This window comes from Polypterus senegalus, chromosome 10, assembly GCF_016835505.1.
Source record: "Polypterus senegalus isolate Bchr_013 chromosome 10, ASM1683550v1, whole genome shotgun sequence".
NCBI lineage: Eukaryota > Metazoa > Chordata > Cladistia > Polypteriformes > Polypteridae > Polypterus > Polypterus senegalus.
Genome location: NC_053163.1, coordinates 150,445,690 through 150,464,476, shown reverse-complemented (window position 1 = coordinate 150,464,476; position 18,787 = coordinate 150,445,690). Strand labels below are relative to the sequence as shown.

The following is an 18,787-nucleotide window of genomic DNA, read 5'->3' as shown; positions in this document are numbered from 1 at the left end:
CAGCAAGCTTTGTCCACCTCCACCCAACTTTGGCTCGCTTGCTGGGTCTCCAGCAGTCCTTTAAATAGTCCTTGACCCGGAATGAAGAACTGGCTTTTCTTCAGCCTGGAAGTACTTTGGAACTTCCGTTCTCGTGACTTGGGAGTACTTCTGGGCTATAAATAAGGCACAAGTTCTCCTGTCTCCCTGGCGGCACCCACAGCACCCAACAGGGCTGAGCAACCAAACTCCAAGTCCCAGGATGCCCTGCGGGAATCTGGGGCACCACTACATTCCAGGGAAGCTGCCATCTAGCATTTTGGGTAAGGCAGTATCCAAAGGTATCTGCCTTCCCCCTTCCTTCCATTCTTTGGGCGCCCTGGCCGACTTGACCTGCCAGCCATCCCTTACAATGCATATATTTGGAATATAGGAGGAATCTGAATATCAGGAGAACAACAGAGTGAGACTGTGCAAACTTCACATAGACAGCATTCAGGCTGAGATGTTAATCATATAATCAATAGCTGCAAGGGAGGAGCGCTTCTTAACTGTTTATAAATATATTGTAACCCAAATGTTGGGAGAATGTGATCATACATCTGTAGGTATTTATGAATATTCAGACCGTTTACTCAAGTAACTGTTGAGCTTTAGGTCCTAGTGTGCTCTTTTTTTGAAGATACTCTAGTTGTCAGACTGTTAAGTTCTCACGCTATTGAAGTGATGTGCCTAACAACCATTTTGCACTATTTAGTTAATAATCCATTATTTCTGACTTCTCCCCACACCCATAGTAATGCCTAGATGTGGAATTGTTCTCAAAACGGTATGTTTAATTTTACTCAAATGTGACAGGAAGGTGTTACACAAAAATAGAGCACCAGATAACAATAGAAAATGACCATGCAAGCAGATGTTTCACTGTTCCCCTGGTCTCACTGTAATTGCACAAGCTTTTTTGTATCTGTCGGTCAGTTGAGGTGGCTTGTCCAGTTACCCATCTCGGATTAGTCACATGTTTCAGTTCCATTATGTGTCTCAGCCCTTGCCCCTTTTTCTCTAACCTATGTACCTCTGACTGTACATGCCCCCCATGCTCTAAGGTCTGTATTCTTTTGGCCTAAGGTGGACTAAAATGCTATAACAGGTGTCACTTCTTGAGTCATTGATAGACCTCTTTTCCAACCCTCAGTGTCTTATTTGAATGTAGTCTGTTGTCTTAGTATCAGTGTGGGATCCCCAAGTGCCCCAACCCACACTGAAAACCACCCAAACCCCCACCCCTCTGTCCTTAGGAGGTCTTCTACTGGGCCTGATGGCAGCAATGGCACAGTTTAAAACTTCACACCCTATTTATTGATGTAATTTTACATATAAATGCTGTGCCAGGTATAGAATACGCAAACAAGGTAGTTGCTGCCTGTTTTAGAGATATTGGCTAGCTCTGTGCACAATGTAGAACACAACATCTAACATTAGGAGGTCAAACTTAGTTTTTTAAAAGTATCTTTCATGCGGCACACTACCAGGAAGTGATTTTCAAAGCTGATGGCATAATTCTTTCATTACAATATGTGTTCTTACTGTGTACTGAATATACTACTGTAATTGTAAATTCAAATTCTCTTCCACAGGCTGGAGCAAGCAGACCTGACAGTGGCATTATTAGATGTAGTGGGGCTGCTTGAGGCCTCCAACAAGTTAACCCACCTTTTATTCAGTTTCCTGGAGGACTTGAATGTCCGCCAGAAGCAGCAGTGCATTCTAGTCCTAAACAAAATTGACTTGCTGCACAAAAAGGAATTGAATGATCTGCATTGTGCTTTGAAAAAGGAAGAAGATCTGCCCACTGTGTGCTGGCTGTCTTGCAAAACAGGCAGCGGCATCGAGGAGTTTCTTAGAGTTCTTCGAGCAGAGCTGGAGATATTGTGAGTTAAAATTCCATTCACCCATTTTCTGAAACTTCTTTCTGTCGCTTGGGTAGAGGGAGCTAGAGGCTATAGGGAGCATTTAATAGAAGGCAAGAATAAACATTTGAATAAATGCCAGTACACACAGTGTCAGAAACAATTCCAGGTCTGTGTGCGGCCACAGTATTTATTACGGAACCATCATGATACCTTTGATTTTCTCTAAATTCCTGGAATACATAAAGATTCTCAGTTGTACTCTTATGTAACTGGTAGAAGCTCTAGCTGTGAACAGACTTTGATGTTTGTATGCTTTTCAGGTTCCCTCCCAAGTTTCCTTAAAGTCATTGATTTCCTTTTATAATCTTTAGATATAACGCCAAGTTGCTTTGCAATTCTACAGTGACATTTTTGTTACATCTCTTAGTGAATGGTAGCCTTGTGCCTTGAATAGCTTCTAGATCCCAAATGCTTAACACTAGAATCCCTGAAGCCTATGAAAAAAGCTCATAATCCTGGCCCACCTTAAATTCCTTCGCACCACTCCTCATCAGCATCTTTTGTTTTGTAAATGTGTCGATCAGCACAAGCAGCAAGCAGCTTGCTATTCCATCCAAAAAACAGAGCTCAACTCGGGTAAAAAGTTCTTCCAGCTGAAGCCTCCTTATCAGCGTATGAGGTGCCTGGAGTCTTACAGTAATACAGCATATTATTATTTGGAACACATGCATTTCATGTGTGTTTTGTGTCTACAATGATCTGTGTAAATGTTGAATGAAATGCCAGGCAGGAGTTGTTGAACACATCACTAAAAAAGAAATGTTTTTCATATTTTAGTAATAATTGACAAAATGTAGACATGAAGTTTATAATGTGTGAAGACTGAAATCAAAATATCAAATATACACATTCATGAAAAGGTACAAGTATAACAAAACAAATATGCTTTTATTCAAGAATATAACCCTAGAAAAAGAAATCGGGTAGCGCTGCCTCGCAGTTAGGAGACCCGGGTTCGCTTCCCAGGTCCACCCTGCGTGAAGTTTGCATGTTCTCCCCGTGTCTGCGTGGGTTTCCTCCCACAGTCCAAAGACATTCAGGTTAGGTGCATTGACGATTCTAAATTGTCCCTAGTGTGTGCTTGATGTGTGTGTGGGTGTGTGTGTGTGTGTGTACGCCCTGCGGCGGGCTGGTGCCCCGCCAGGGCTTTGTTTCCTGCCTTGTGCCCTGTTTTGGCTGGAATTGGCTCCAGCAGACCCCCTGTGACCCTGTAGTTAGGATATAGCGGGTTGGTTAATGGATGGATGGAAAAGAAATCGGGTTAAGGTACGACACTGACCTGACCGCTTGGATGGTGTGGTGGTGAGAACTGCTGACTTGTAATCAAGAGGTCACAGGTTCGATTCTGAGCTCGTCCGTTTTGAGTAGTAAGCTGCTCTTACTGTCACTATTATAGAATAAAAACCTACGTTTGATTTGAGTCTGTAACATCCGGTGTAAATTTATGGTACTTGTAAAGGTTAGCCTTTTTTTTTTTTTTTTCTTTTCAGTTTTATTCTCTCAGTCACATTCACGCTCCCCCCGATCTGACATTGCTGTTTTCAAATAAAGACTAGCTGTAGCAGAGGTGAACTCAGATGAGGATGAGGGTTCAACACCCTCCCCGCAAGAAACGTCCAATCACATATAAGAATAGCACAGGTGCACCAGGCATAAAGGCAAAAGACGGTACATCATCCTGCCAGTCAATCTGCCACATGCATGTCCTTAAAAGAAAAGCAGCGCCTACAGAGCTTGCCAAGGTACCATGCAAAAGTCCTGACTTCAGCCTTCACACATTTTACACTTCATGTCTACGTTTTGTCAATTATTACTAAAATATGAAAAATATGATTCTAGTGTTAAAGTCATAAAATGTTACTGTGCTTTTTCTTGGCATCATGTGATTCTCAAAAGTTATTATATTGGTAGGGGTGAACCATAATTAGGGGTACTGTAAATGCAAGCTTTCCCAAGTTGGATATTCCTTCATCCTCTTTTTATGCTTGCTTTCTTCTCTCATTATTTGTACTGGAAACTACTGTACACTCAAATGGGGAAGGGAGGCTTGATAGTGATTGCAAAATTTCATTGTCTGAGTTACATCAAACAAACAAAAAATCTATTGAAAGATTGACAGAAGTAGATGTAATACTTTATTTTTTTCCCATCAGGTACACTAACACAGTTTCTTAGCCTCTAAATACAAATCTTAAGGCTGTCATTTTAAACATTGACCTGAAGACCTCCAAACACAGGAACAAATGCCAGATTCAGTTAACAATAAGCAAGACATGTGCTAATTATTTAGACTCCAATTAAGCAATAAACTCACCAAGTAATCTGAGTAGGAGTTGCCAAGAAAAGTAAATTCTGAATAGTCAGGCAAGCTTAAAAATTTGTAGTCAATTGTTTGACAGACTATTTGGCCTAGTGGTTAAAATAGCAGTATCTCTACATACTATCTGTACAGTGTGGAAATGTACAGGAATACTCATTAGTTAAGTAATAATGTACTAAATATGTTGATTGATTTTGACATTTTTTTGCATGTGCCATTCCTGTCTTGTTTCTTGTTTACTGTACCAGTTGAACTTGTCAAAAACAGAAGTACAGGGTACAGCAGCAGTTTCAGCTGTAAATACAATCATGTACAGTACAATCTACACTAAGGGTGTTAAGGATTAACTTTCACAAGTTTCTCCTTCAAGGAGCTTGTTTGACCCAGGTTTCTTTTGCCCTTTCATTACCGTTTTTATACAAAAGTAAAAAGAGGTCATTGTCTGAAGAAGGAAAAACAAAACAAAACAAAAAAAGCGAGATTTGGCTAGAGGAGACTTGTCTGTTTCCTATCTAAGATTGACTGACTTCCTCGGCTCTTGTAACCTGTCAGTGTGTTTTCCAGCCAATTCCAAACGGCAATGTGGTTCTGTTTTTAATAAAGTTCTCAGATGACATTCTTTTATTTTCTGAACTTTTATTAAAGCTAAAAGAAAAGGTTTACTTTATCTTGTTTCCTCTGTGTTACTCATGAAGTAGCTTACTTTAAAGTCTTGATTGTAACATATATGGTTTTTTAGAGTTTTTTTTTTTTTCCTTTCATTTCAAGGGTATTAAAATTTTACTGCTTTGTGAAACCAGAACGGTAAACATGAGAAACTTGTGGTTAGAACTTCCTTTGCCAGGTTTTTGTTAGGACATACTTTTCTTTGTTAACTTTGTTTTCTCAGGTGTGGAAACCCACTGTTAGGAATGCCCAGCCTGACACAGGCTCGACATCGCTCTCACTTGCACAAGTGTCTGGAAGCGCTGGGTCTTTATGAATATTATAAGAGGGCTGACATGGCCTTGGCAGCAGAGGGGCTTCGTTCTGCTCTTGCCAGCCTTGGAAGAATCACTGGGAAAGTGGGCGCTGAGGAGATTTTGAATCTGATATTCAGAGATTTCTGTATTGGTAAATAAAGGTAAGCAGAGATGAAACTTCACTCATTCTTCATTGTGTAGTTTTGGTCTCTCTCATGCATGAAGGAAACATACACTTGTGAATTGAGATTGCTTATTCTGTGCTGCATAGGTTTCATACTCCTTTTGCTGTGATTCATTTTTTTTTATTTAAATAATAGCAGCAGAAATGTGCCTTCTTGTTGGTTCCTTGCTACAGGCATAGCTTTCATAAAGACAAATCACTTTATTTATTTATGAGAATGGAATTTGGACCTTGCAATAATCTGTAGAGAAGGTTGAGAGGTCTAGTACTGATTTCTCTGTAAGCCCTGATCAGGAAACCGCACTGATTTCGAGGTTTGTTTGACATTTTTGCCCATTGACAAGGAGAACTGAATTGGATACAACACCTGCTGCTTACGCTCAGCCCATCTCTCCTGCTGGCAGTCCTGGCAGTAATGCAGCAATTTTAACTAAGCGGCACATCTGTTTTTTGAACTGCAGTGCAGGTGTTATCAGGGAATAAAGCTCGTTGACTTTGCTTCATTATTTAGTGGCATTCCAACACCTCTTCATGGGGGTCTTTGATCTCCCAAACCCCTCGATTGTTTGTCATTTCCTCGCAGCGCTTCATACTTCGCAGGATACCCCAACCCCCATATCATCAATGGAGTGTCTAAACTTCACAGTTAACACATTTGCAAGATTAGTGAGATTTATAAAGGTAAATTGCTTAATTTATATTTACATTTTATGCACTGAGGCAAAACTTGTTTTTCTGAGTTCAATTTGCAGTACTGTATGTGGTATGAAAATGAGAAATTTGACTTCTTCATCTTCAAATATGATATTACTTTTGTGGGTGGTGAGAACATAAACCAAACATTTTCTAGAGCAGTGCTTCCCAACCTCGGTCCTGGGGGCACACCGTGGCTTCAGGTTTTTGTTCCAACCATATTCCTAATCAGTGACAACACCTGATAACGCTGATCTCATTTAATTAGCTGGGATTATTTTTCTCTTATTCTACATTCAGAAAAGCACAGCAGCATGATTTTTACATATATAAGACATTTAGAAATATTTCTATTTTTGCTGTAGATTTAAATGCTTAACTCTCTTTTGTTGATTTCATTATATTTTGCCCTATCTCTGTGCATTTTTACCCTTTGTTGTATCTTATTAATGACAATTAAAAATGAGCAGTGCAGACACCCAGGCAAACAACACCGAATAATCAAAGGATGCAACTACTTTAGCATCAACAACAACAACAACATTTATTCATATATCACATTTTCCTACCAAAAGTAGCTCAAAGTGCTTTACATAATGAAGAAAAGAAAAATAAAAGACAAAATAAGAACTTGAAATAAGACAACATTAGTTAACATAGAAAAGGAGTCAGACCCACTAATTAGTAAATAATGGATTAATTAAACAATTACAACACCTTGAAAAGTAGAATGAAAAGCAAGATGAAAATATTGTTAAAAAGAAAAAAATATATTCCTATATAACTGCTTGCTACATTTTAATATATACATTGTGATATATGGCCGGCCGTTCATCCCAGCCAATACCCCCAGACCACCAGATGGAGCCCTCCCTGTAGCATGGAGGGGCCCTGAATTCCAGCAGGGCATCATGGACATTGGAGTGGTTATTCACAGCCCTGCTGGATACCATGGGGGCCACCGGAGGACTCTGCAGGGAGGATCAAGGACTATTTGCCTTACACCCTGGAAGTACGTCCGAGTCACATGGACAAGAGGAATGACGTGCTTCCTGGTTGAAGAAAAGGACTTTTTATCTGACCCGGACAGTTCTACCTAGTCACATGGACAGAAAGAGTAAAAAATACTTCCGGGTCAAGGACTATAAACCCAGAGGGCTGAGTTGAGCTGAGCTGGGAGGAAGGGTGACAACGCGTCTGGGAGTGGTGGATTGTGATTATTGATTAGTGATTGTTTATTATATGAGTATTGTGGAGAGGAGGGTGCTTTGTGCACTGTATAGTTCAAATAAAATTAATTATTGGACTTTTACCTGGTGTCTGACGTATTGTCCGAGGGTTCAAGAGGACGATAGCGCCCTCTATCTGTCCCAATATATATATTTCTTTTTTTTACCAAACTTCGTTTTCTAATTTCTATATTATTCCCAAAACACAGAACTTGGGAAATAACACATCACTTAATTAGCCCAGGAGTCCAATTAAAAACAAAAGCCGTTTGGAACAAAAACCTGCAGCCACAGTGTGTCCCCAGAACTAAGGTTGGGTACCACTGGTCTAGAGGTGCAGGGCATAGAAAAAGCTGGAAGCCAATGCCTAATAGCATCATAAGTAATCCTGGCCTCCCCTCTGTTGTATTATGGAGAAACCAGTTCCTTTATTTTTTAGTCCTTACTCACTCATGCTTATGCTAATGGACATGTGCAATCGGTAAAGCAATACATCTTTGCTTTCCTTTTCAATAGGATTTAGTTTTTGAAGGGTTGATAAAGATGACTTGACTGCCTTCAGATGCCCAATACTAGAGTTTTTTTTTTCTTTCACTTCCCTTCTGATTCGAACCATGAATAAATCATTTTCAGTGTGACTTAGTTTAAGACAAAGCTGGGGTCATCTTAAAATGTGCTTATGATTTAATGATTGTAAACCTGCTTAATGAGAATGAAACCAGTTATGGTCCATGGGGTAGATGATTTTGTCAATTAGTGTGATGAATCTTTTTTAATACTCAACATTATAAAAGCTATGGAATCAATAATTGATTTCGAAAGAACTGTTATTCACCTGCACAAAACAATTATCTAAGTCCAGGCATTGGAAAGTATTGAAAGTGGGCGCAATCATAGATTTGGAACTGATTTTCAATGAGAAAACTGAAGCTGACTGCAGAAAGAGATCGCAGTGCCTCTGCTTCTTTTTAGTGAGAGTCCTACCGTAATATCAATCTTTTCTTAAGTCTGTCTTCAATTGTGTTCTACTGGCCTAGTTTGGAATTATTCTTGTCAGCAACAAAATAGTAAATGAAGTGAAATCTGACAGATCTGTTTAATAAGCAAGTATTACAGAAAGCAGAGTATATTCTCTCAGCCAGGACTCCCCACTACATTCCCAACTCCAATTGTTGTCGTTAGATCACTGGTTTAAGGTTCCAAGAATAAAAAGCAACCAGTTCATATACTCCTTCATCCCAACCATCATTAACCTTCTAAATATATTCAACTTTGATAAACATCCACAGGCTTAAATTATAACATGAGCACCTATTGCATCATTCATTAGTCAGATCTTAATGTTGGTTTCATTTTTATATGTGCAGTTTGCAGAATTTGATGTTGTACCTAAAGTATTATGTTTACCGCTATATTTTATTTATTTTTGCAAAGTTTGTGTGATGGCAGTGTTCTTTGTGGTATGTTGCAGTCTCTCTCTGTATACCTGTTGACGAACCAAATTTCCCTCTTGGGACAATAACATTAGATTGAATTGAATTACCCCACCTCTGTAACATACCTGTGAACAGTTAGAGGGTGAAGGCTGCTGATGCACAGTTGATCAAGTATAGCAACTCTGATATTTGCTTGTAATGTTCAGTTTAACTTATTTCAGAACTTTTGGATTTTGCTAAGTAAACTATTCTATCCATCTTTTTATCTGAAACCTATCTTCCATCACAAGGTTTTGTGGTGGTGTAGCCTGTGTTGGCTGCATAAGGCCCAATAAAGGAATTAATCATGTAGGGGTCACCATTTTGCTCATAATGCTATATATATGTACGCTGTGCTTTGTCCTTCAGCTCTGATATGAAATACATTATATTGTTTTCTTGATTCTGACTATATATTTTTATTTTTTTAATGCTGTTTATTACACTGGTCTACAAAAAATATTTTTTGTTTGCTACTGGGAACTTCAGAGCAGCTCTTAAGTTTTTGACACTGATTTCATATATGGAATTGGAATTAAGCTGGCACGTCAGGTTTTTGAAATACACATCTTTGACATTTTGATACTTTTGAATATCAATATATCAACACGATATCTGGAGTTTGGACTCTGTCCCAAACTTTTTTTGATGTGTTTATTCTGAAAACAAACCAGAAGACGATACCAGAGACACTTTAAAGCATATTTATGTCAATTTAACTCAATATAAAAGTGAGGTCAGCGTGCCCAAAAATGTTGGAGGCATTTGCTTTTACACTTATACTGCACATCCGTCTCTCTTTGCATGAACCAACAGTAGTCACCCATCATGCTCAGAGTGAATTTTCACCAATATCAGTTTTCCATCACCTTTATATCTTGATGAAATCTTTCCCTATACTCATCGCTGACATCACGCAGATTTGGTGGAAAAAAGTCGAGCTGAGAATGTAAAAAATGCATCGTCAGTGACATTCTGGCTCCCATAAGTTGATACACTTTCAGCAGCAGCATTATCCTCTGCTCTGTGACTGCCAAGAAAGTTCTGGACAACCCGTACGAATGCTTCCCATGCTACTGATTCAGTGGGCTTCAGTTTCCTTTAGAATTTATTGTCGAGCATCAGTTCACGGATTTCAGGAACAACAAAAACACCTTCCTTAATTTTGGCTTCACTTTTCTCGAGACCAAACTTATTTCTTAAATGCTGAAAAGATTCCCCATTTCTGTTCACCACTTTGCCAAAACTTTTAAAGTAATGGTGAATCTAACGAACAAAATATCCTGAAATGCAATGTTATGTTTAACAGTTAAACCAACTACCTACTGCACCGTCATGTCTGAGTTGTGTCATATAAGACCTGGTAATCAGTAACAAATATTTTTTCTGCTAATTAAAAATTAAATGAATAATGACAAGGTAAACAACTCACAGCTGTTAGTAACGTGTGGCGAATTCTTTTATCTCAGTGGCACCCCTAGCGGAATTACCGGTATATATCAAAATGGTTATCCGCCTTTACTGTGCAGTCACCCTAGTTGTACAAGACCTGGAAAATCATAACTAAAAAACGGGACATGATGGACGAAAACGCTTTTCAGATTTGGAGTCAGCTAGTGAAACCTGTTAAAGTAAAGGTGAAAGACTCCCAGTAGCAAAATGCTTGTTGACCAGTGTTATCAAAAAGACTCAATATCTCGACATAAACAATAAGAGACTTCTCTGGGCTGGATTTCAATATTAAGAAAGGGGCATATAGTTCTGTTTTGATCAAATGTAGTTTTTAATTGATTGAAAGGTGTGAATGATGAAGCTCCATCAGTCTTGTAATTTAAACTCCTGCTTTTTTTTCTACCTATTTCCTAAATTTGTTTTGCCATTTACAGGGTCACAGGATGCCAAAATCTATGCCAACAATTGAGGCTAAGGCTGGATGGGGTGCCAGTCATTTACAAGACAAAAGTATGAACATGAGTTTAATAAGTCTGCTGACATATATATCTTTAGGACAAAGTAGGAAATCAGAATACCAGGAGGAAGGCCATCAAGGAGAATTTGTAGAATGTACTGGGATAATAGATGTATTGGAAGAACATTTTTATACTTCATATTGACCAAATTAAACTCTGTATAATAAAATTGTGCCTGGGGAGCTTTTTAGCTGAGAGCACACAAAGTGTATGTTGGTTTCACCTTATTTAAGGATATGAACGTGAGTTGGAGCAGACTGAAAATGAGAGGAATGTACTGAAGCAATATTGTCCTCTTTTTTTTTTTTTTGCTCCTTGAGTCACTTTTTTGGAAATGCAGAGAAAACATCAAAGAGAAATGCTTTGTTTTGCCAATTATACCCTTTAGGATTAGTTTCATTCCTTAAAGTCTTTATAATATCAGTGAACTCACTTGTGACGCATGCAAAGACATATACCCTCTTGCCCCCTCAAACCTCCAGCTCTGTACTTGTATTGGTAAACCATGGCCCTGCTTGGTGGCGTGAAGAACAGGGCACTATGCCTAAGTGCTGACCTTTTCTGCCAACAAAGTGTGACGCACAGTCCGACTGCACTGGGAAGGAGGTGCAGTTAAAGCACAGGATTTCCTGATCTCATTCACAGCAAAGACAGGGGCAGCTGCTTCTTCGTCTGCCACACATCCATCACAACCCAAGTGCTGCTATTGTCTTGCAGAATAGTTGTCTTCTGACACACAGGAAGGCTTATAATGAGCTCTTCGTCAGTCACTGCCTTCTGGGAACTCTTGAGCATACAATCAGCACTTAACCACGCTCCAGCCGGATCTACCTCTCCTGACCTTTGAGCTGCCTCCAGAAAAGAGTGCTGCTATGAACCAGTGCCTGCTTGACCTGTCTGAAGAGCAGATGAAATCAGAGACAATGGAAGGTTAAAAAAAAAAGCATTCCTGTTTTGGAACATGTACAGAAGTAACTTTCCATCATCAGTAAGCTGTTGTGCTTTTTTTAATATGGTATTATTTAGACTTATTCGTAAAATGATCATTTTCCCATATGTTGTTTGCCCCTCTACTATAGTGTAAAGTGATAACTGGTAAAGACACCATAAATTTAATGATTGCTTGTGTAGGGGAAAAAAATCAACCACTAAGGAATCTCTGCAAACCTTATGGAAGGAGACTTGTTTTTGTGCATCCTTATTGTAAATTTTCTATGGCTTATCGTTGCAGAAGCTGGTCCAGGTAAGTAATGCTAATAAAATCAAGTGTAATCAGTAGTGGGTGCAACATGAGCCCCAAACTTCAGACCAACTCCAGACCAGTCACTTTATTCGCAGGTCCAGTTGCACGTGTTGTTTAGTTAGTCAGGTGACTGGCACTGAGGTGTCTGGTAGAGTGGAGCCACTGAGGTTCACTCTGATGGAGTCATTTAAATGTTCGTCTGTCAGTCTTGTTCTGAACTTTGACTTCATGACATTCATGTCAGACTCACAGAGGTATGGAGACCCAAACAAAGTAGACATTTTCAGAGATTCTTCTAGCTATGTGGCTCTACTAAGCTCCAGAAATGCTGAGAATGCTGTTGAGACTTTTAACTGCACATTATTTTAAATGTTTACTAATATATTGTGGAACTGGCCCCGGACACAGACAGGCGGACATCGTTGTTTCACCCAACACACACCTTTATTTACAATTATTTACAGTTTTAGTACACAAACCCAGTGCCTCCAGCACCGATCCCCCAAAGTCCAGGCCTCACAGTCACAAATTGCCTTTCTGGCCGCCTCCACTCCTCTCTTCGAGCTCCGTCCTCTTCCACCCGACTCTTGCTGATGAATGAAGGGAGGCGTCCCCTTAAATACCAGCCCGGATGGGCTCCAGCTGCTTTCCCGGCAATCCCCCGCGGACACACCCCCGTGTGGCGGAAGTGCCGGCTGCGCACCTGGAAGCCCTCCGGGTGTCCCCAGTCCTCTTCCCCCCAGCACTTCTGGGTGTGGTGGAAGTGCTGAGGTCCAGGGTTCTTCAGGCACCGGGGCACTTTTGCGACTTCTCTCATTGCGCTGTGTATCAGAGTTAGCTTGCGGTAATCGATTTATTAGCATGAATACGAGATCCACTCCGCGGGCAGAGTATGGGGGGCCTTCCTCACTCACTCACCAGCTTTGGGACGTGCACCTTAACTCTGCTTGGCTAGCGAACGAGAGAACAATTGAATTCAACTTTATTTGATATTTAAAATACTAAGTGTTACTTAGGTCTTGATGAGTTTGAGTCCGGATATTCTCTGAAATGTATGCCACATTGAAAAGAGAGATTGCAGTTCAGATTGTGATATAATTGTTTTTGGAAAGATCGCCCACCACTAATTTGACTAATCAAGTTTTCAAATTTATGTTGGATTCATTAACCCTTTGGCAAGTGACGTGTTGGAGACCCCAGCTTTAACGTATCTGGGGTACATAATACCCAGATGCTGGTGTCTATCCTGGTCCTCTCAACATACTGGCAGATTTGTGGCAGATGAAATTTAATGTCAGTAAATGTAAAGAATTACATGTGGGAAGTAAAGTGTTAGGTGGAAAATTGAGAGCCCACCTTATGAGAAGGATTTAGGAGTCATAGTGGACTCTAAGCTATCGACTTCCAGACAGTGTTCAGAAGCCATTAAGAAGGCTAACAGAATGTCAGGGTATATAGCGCCTTGATGTGTGGAGTACAAGTCACAGGAGGTTCTGCTCAACCTTTATAATGTACTGGTGAGGCCTCATCTTGAGTACTGTGTGCAGTTTTCATCTCCAGGCTACAAAAAGGACATCGCAGCACTAGAAAAGGTCCAGAGAAGAGCGACTAGGCTGATTCAGGGCTACAGGGGTTGATTTATGAGGAAACATTAAAAGAGCTGAGCCTTTACAGTTTAAGCAAAAGAAGATTAAGAGGAGACATGACTGAAGTGTTTAAAATTATGAAGGGAATTAGTACAGTGGATCGAGACTGTTATAAAATGAGTTCATCAAGAACACGGGGACACAGTTGGAAACTTGTTAAGGGTTAATTTCCCACAAACATTAGGAAGTTTTTCCTTACACAAAGAACGATAGACACTTGGAACAAGCAACCAAGTAGTGTGGTGGACAGTTAGACTTTAGGGGCTTTCAAAACTTGACTTAATGTTTTTTTGCAAGAAATAAGTGGATAGGACTGGCGAGCTTTGTTGGGCTGAGCGGCCTGTTCTCATCCAGAATGTTCTAATGTTCTTTAATACATGATATAAAAATATAAACAGTGTCTTGCAGTTTACTCCTCAATTATCTATCCCCATATCTGAGTATACGAGAAAGTTTAGGGGAGACCACTCCTGATTTTTTACTTTGTGTGGGTTTCCTTGGGTGATGGGGAAACCGAGGGTTGAAGGGAGAGTCATACTCATTTTTTTCAGTCTTTTGTTTTCTAGTTCTATAGCAATGAGAAATGAAGTAAGGTGTCAGCTTTTATTGGCAAATTGAACTGATTACAATATGCTAGCTTTTGAGACTGAAGAAGGACACTCAGTTGCCTCAAAAGCTTGCATATTGTAATCTGTTCAATTAGCCAATATAAGGTGTCACTTTACTTCATTTCTCATTGCATCCATAATGGCTAACACGGTACAACACCCTACTACTAGTCCTGTAGCATAAATCATGGGGTGTCCGGAGGTTTTAAGCTGATGTCACATTACATGACTTCTAGTAGGAGGGAATGTTAAATTGCAATTGCTTCTAATGCTGTTGATAAGAAACCCGTATTACATGACTAGAAATTGTAGAGTTTATCAGATAAGACAACTCTGTGATGTCATTCCAGTGTAATTTCACAAGTATCGTGAGTTCACCGCATGCTGACAGCCAGTAGACATGCTGCCTGATGGAGCCAGTGCCCGTGCAAAGGTTATACCAGTACAACAAGTTCAGCTCCAGTTTTAACCCCTTTTTTTCCCACTAAGTCATGGTTTGTAAAAAAACGGGGCATCAGACAGACCAACCTTTCTTCTGCTAGTCCAGTCCAAAATCCCGGTGTTCCTTATTGCTCATTAGGTGCATTACTGTATGTACACCTTACTTCCAACTGAATACTCATTGGTTGTCCACTCTCATGCATACACAAGCCCACCGATACAACTTAAGATAAAAAGATTTCTTCTGGGCGGGCTGCAGACTGGTTGGACTGAGTCGCTGAGTTGTCAAACTACATGACGGGTGAGCACAGCGATTGCCTCCAGCTCTCTTAAGATTAACCAAGTCTGGAACTCGCTGTAAAATTTGTGTGATGTAACATGGCCTTTAGGTTATCCCTGATTTTGTTTGGTTATTATTTGTGTTGTAACCACAAGGAGGCACCACTGAGCCCCAAACCACAGACACAGAATTACCCGACACAATTCCGGGTTTGAATAAAAGGTTTTTATTTTCCACCAACACTTTTCTAATCAAATGCCAGCCAAATACACAAGTTAACACAGATTATCTTCCTTCTTTCATCTGCCTTATGAATGTCACCTGCTGTCATCTGTCTCTGACTCCCAGAGGTGACGCTGCAGCCTTCTTTTAAAGTGAGATTGGTCATCAGAGACACTTTTGGGTCAGGCAGAAGCTGGGATGGGTAGTCCCCCAAAACACCATGGATCCCACAAGCACTCTCTGGCAACACCAAAAGACCCCAGACAGGGCTGTACCCTGCTGGTGTCTCAACTGAGTTCAGCCTAGAGCAGGGGTGTCAAACTCCGGGCCTGGAAGGCCGCAGTGGCTGCAGGCTTTCATTCTAACCCTCTTCTTCATTAGTAACCAGTTTTTGCTGCTAATTAACTTGTTCTGGCTTAGTTTTAATTACCTTGACTCAGGCCGCTTAGTTGTTTCTTTTTCCTTAATTAGCAGCCAAACAATAATGAGACACAAAACGAGCAAAGAGGTGACCAGCTAACCACATTATCTGAGCATAAAGAAAGGTGATGGTCTCGGTAAGGTTGATCTCTCAGGTATATAATCAGAAACAGAAAATCAACAGTTTGGGAAATGTCTACTGTCGCAGAATAAGAGCAGCAGCAAGCCGTGGAATTAAGTAATGGGGTTAATTAACAGCAAGAACCGGCTTCTCATTAAGGAACTGGCTGGAGTGAAATTGGCTGGAGTTTGAAACCCCAGTTTAGCTGGTCATCTGTTGGCTTGTTTCATGTCTCATTCTGTTTGGCTGCCATTTAATGAAGAAAAGAATCGATTCAGAGGACTGAATCCTTAAAAACAGGGATATTAAAATGAAGGGAAAAGCAGTTAATTAGTAGTGAAAACAGGTCACTGATTAGGAAAAGGGTTAGAATGAAAATCTGCAGCCACTGCGGCCCTCCAGGCCTGAAGTTTGACACATCGCATGTGGCAGAATGAATCCCTCTCGCCTGATCCATTTATTATCCCCATCATGTGCCGGGATGATGACTTTCTGGCAGTTTCAGTCTGAACTCCCACTGTCCTTCCACTATGGCCTTCCAGCCAGGCAAGAAATCATCCTCGATCCTGGCTGGAATGCCTGTCCTTAATCTCTGGACCTTATAGTGTAAATATACACTATACAGTATTGCCAAAAGTATTGGGACGTCTGCCTTTACACACACATGAACTTTAATGATATCCCATTCTTAATACATATTTGATAATAATGGAGTTGGCCCACCCTTTGTAACTCTAACAGCTTCAACTCTTCTGGGCAGTCTTTCCACGAGGTCTAGGAGTGTGGCTATGGGACTATTTGATCAGGAGAGCATTTGTGAGGTCAGGCACTGATGTTGGATGAGAAGGCCTGGCTCGCTCGCAGTCTCCGCTCATATTCATCCCAAGAGTGGTCTGTAAGGTTGAGGTCAGAGCTTTGTGCAGGCCAGTCAAGTTCCTCCACACCAAACTCACTCCTCCATTTCTTTATAGACCTTGCTTTGTGCACTGGTGCGTGAGCAGTCATGTTGGACCAGGAAGGGGCCATCCTCAAACTGAAATTGTCTAAAATGGCTGTGTATCCTGAAGCATTAGGAGTTCCTTTCACTGGAACTAAGGGGCCAAGCCCAACCCCTGAAAACAACCCCACACCATAATCCCCCCTCCACCAAACTTTACAGTTGGCGCAATGCAGTCAGGACGTTCTCCTGGCAGCCGCCAAACCCAGACTCATCCATCGGATTGTGTGATTCGTCACTCCAGAGGACACGTCTCCACTCTATCTAGAGTCCAATGGCGGTGGGCTTTACACCACTGCATCTGACGCTTTGCATTGCACTTGATGATGTAAGGCTTGGATGGAGCTGCTCGGCCATGGAGACCCAGTCCATGAAGCTCTCACTCTATGCTGCTCTGTCCTTGAGATTTTCGAGGTCTGTAGCTATTGACTCTACAGAAAGTTGGCGACTTCTGCACACCTCAGCATATGCTGTCCCTGCTCTGTGATTTGATGTGGCCTACCACTTCGTGGCTGAGTTGCTGTTGTTCCCAATTGCTTCCACTTTACTATAATACCACTAACAGTTGACTGTGGAATATTTAGTAGCGAGGAAATTTCACACATCGACTTATTGCACAGGTGGCATCCTATCACAGTGCCACGCTTGAATTCACTGAGCTCTGAGAGCGACCCATTCTTTCACAGATGTTTATAGAAGGCAGCAGTCTGCATGCTGAGGTGCTCGAGCTTATACACCTGTGGCCATGGAAGTGACTGAAACACCTGAATTCAATGAGTTGGAGGGGGTCTCAATACTTTTGGCAATATAGTGTGTGTTTCTCCACTATAAACAAACTGAGCATACAAAAGGCAGCAAAACTCTCACACACCATTGCTTGCCGTCAGATTATTATAAAACGTTCCGTATGTTGATTGCTTTTTTGGCTTTTGCTCCTTCCTCTACTGGCACTCTAAATCCACCTGTTCACTATTACACTTCCTTTTATGAAAACAGTTTGACTCAATAACCGATAAGAACACATTGTTCTGGCTGTTGAACTGAAGTATGAACAAAATGGCAGTTGTATACAGAAGATAAACATTTGCTCTGTCCAAGTTTGCCCATTGTACGATTTCCTCTGTGTCTAATACTGTTTGTGTTACTTTCTTGGATCATTCCCCCAAAGTAAATGAAGCTGCCTTCAACCAAGGTTAACTCTTTTCTAGGTCGGATATGTTGTTGTTTTATGCTGCATAATGTTACAACCCATGTTGGAGTTTCAGAAGCTTCCAATTCGGTATTATAGTAGTACACAAGCTGAAATACTCAGCATTGCCCAGGAGGAAAATAAAATGTTTTGTTTTTTTTTTTTTAAATGAGAAAAATATAATAAAAAAACACAACTTTAAAAATAAATTAACAAACAATGAAGAGTCACTGTCCTGCTCCACTGACAGACTGAGGAGACCCACACTATGCGACTCTTCAATTCCACCTGGGGCTAAACGTTAACATTATACAAAGTTATTGTCTGTTATACCTGCATTGTTATCACTCTTTAATTTAATATTGTTCTTTATCAATATGCTGCTGCTGGAGTATGTGAATTTCCCCTTGAGATTAATAAAGTATCTATCTACCTATTTAAACCGGCCAAATGACTGACTACACGATTGGAGACGTGTGTGAGATATGAATTCAAGAGAAATCCCTCAAATCCAGTTATTTAGGATCTTTTCTAGAGGTCCCAACAAATGTGTCCCAAAACAGCTGAACGTTGGCCACAAAGCACCGTTTAGTGAGAGTGGATTGCTGCAGGCCCGTCATGTTACTGTTATTAGAAATTGTCGACACAGATTTTGTTTTGAATACCACGATTCCCTAAAAAAAAGTATAAAAGCAAATGTGACAAAGACTTTTATGACTGCCATTATAGTTTTGTCTACTTTACAACAAATCAGTTTCCTTAGGAAGAGCTCTTGCTGATTTGTTGTACATTTAGATCAAAGATTTGCCGACTTACAGTTCTAATCCCTAAATCT

At 40.5% G+C, this 18,787-nt stretch overlaps 1 protein-coding gene across 4 annotated transcripts in view; it reads left to right on the top strand.

Moving 5' to 3' along the window:
- The window catches only part of gtpbp3 (GTP binding protein 3, mitochondrial), a 142,574-nt gene that overhangs the window by 113,436 nt on the left and 10,351 nt on the right, over window positions 1-18,787 (top strand). For 3 of the 4 annotated variants that reach the window (XR_005635395.1, XR_005635396.1, XR_005635394.1), the window contains exons 8-10: window positions 1,617-1,910; window positions 5,162-5,395; window positions 10,702-11,773. Coding sequence is in view for 1 of the 4 variants with exons in the window: in XM_039767060.1 (XP_039622994.1) it covers window positions 1,617-1,910; window positions 5,162-5,393 (526 nt within the window). In the remaining 3 variants the exon portion in view is untranslated. Of the gene's footprint in view, window positions 1-1,616; window positions 1,911-5,161; window positions 5,396-10,701; window positions 12,232-18,787 lie in introns of those variants that run through there. The other variant, XM_039767060.1, reaches the window with a different exon arrangement.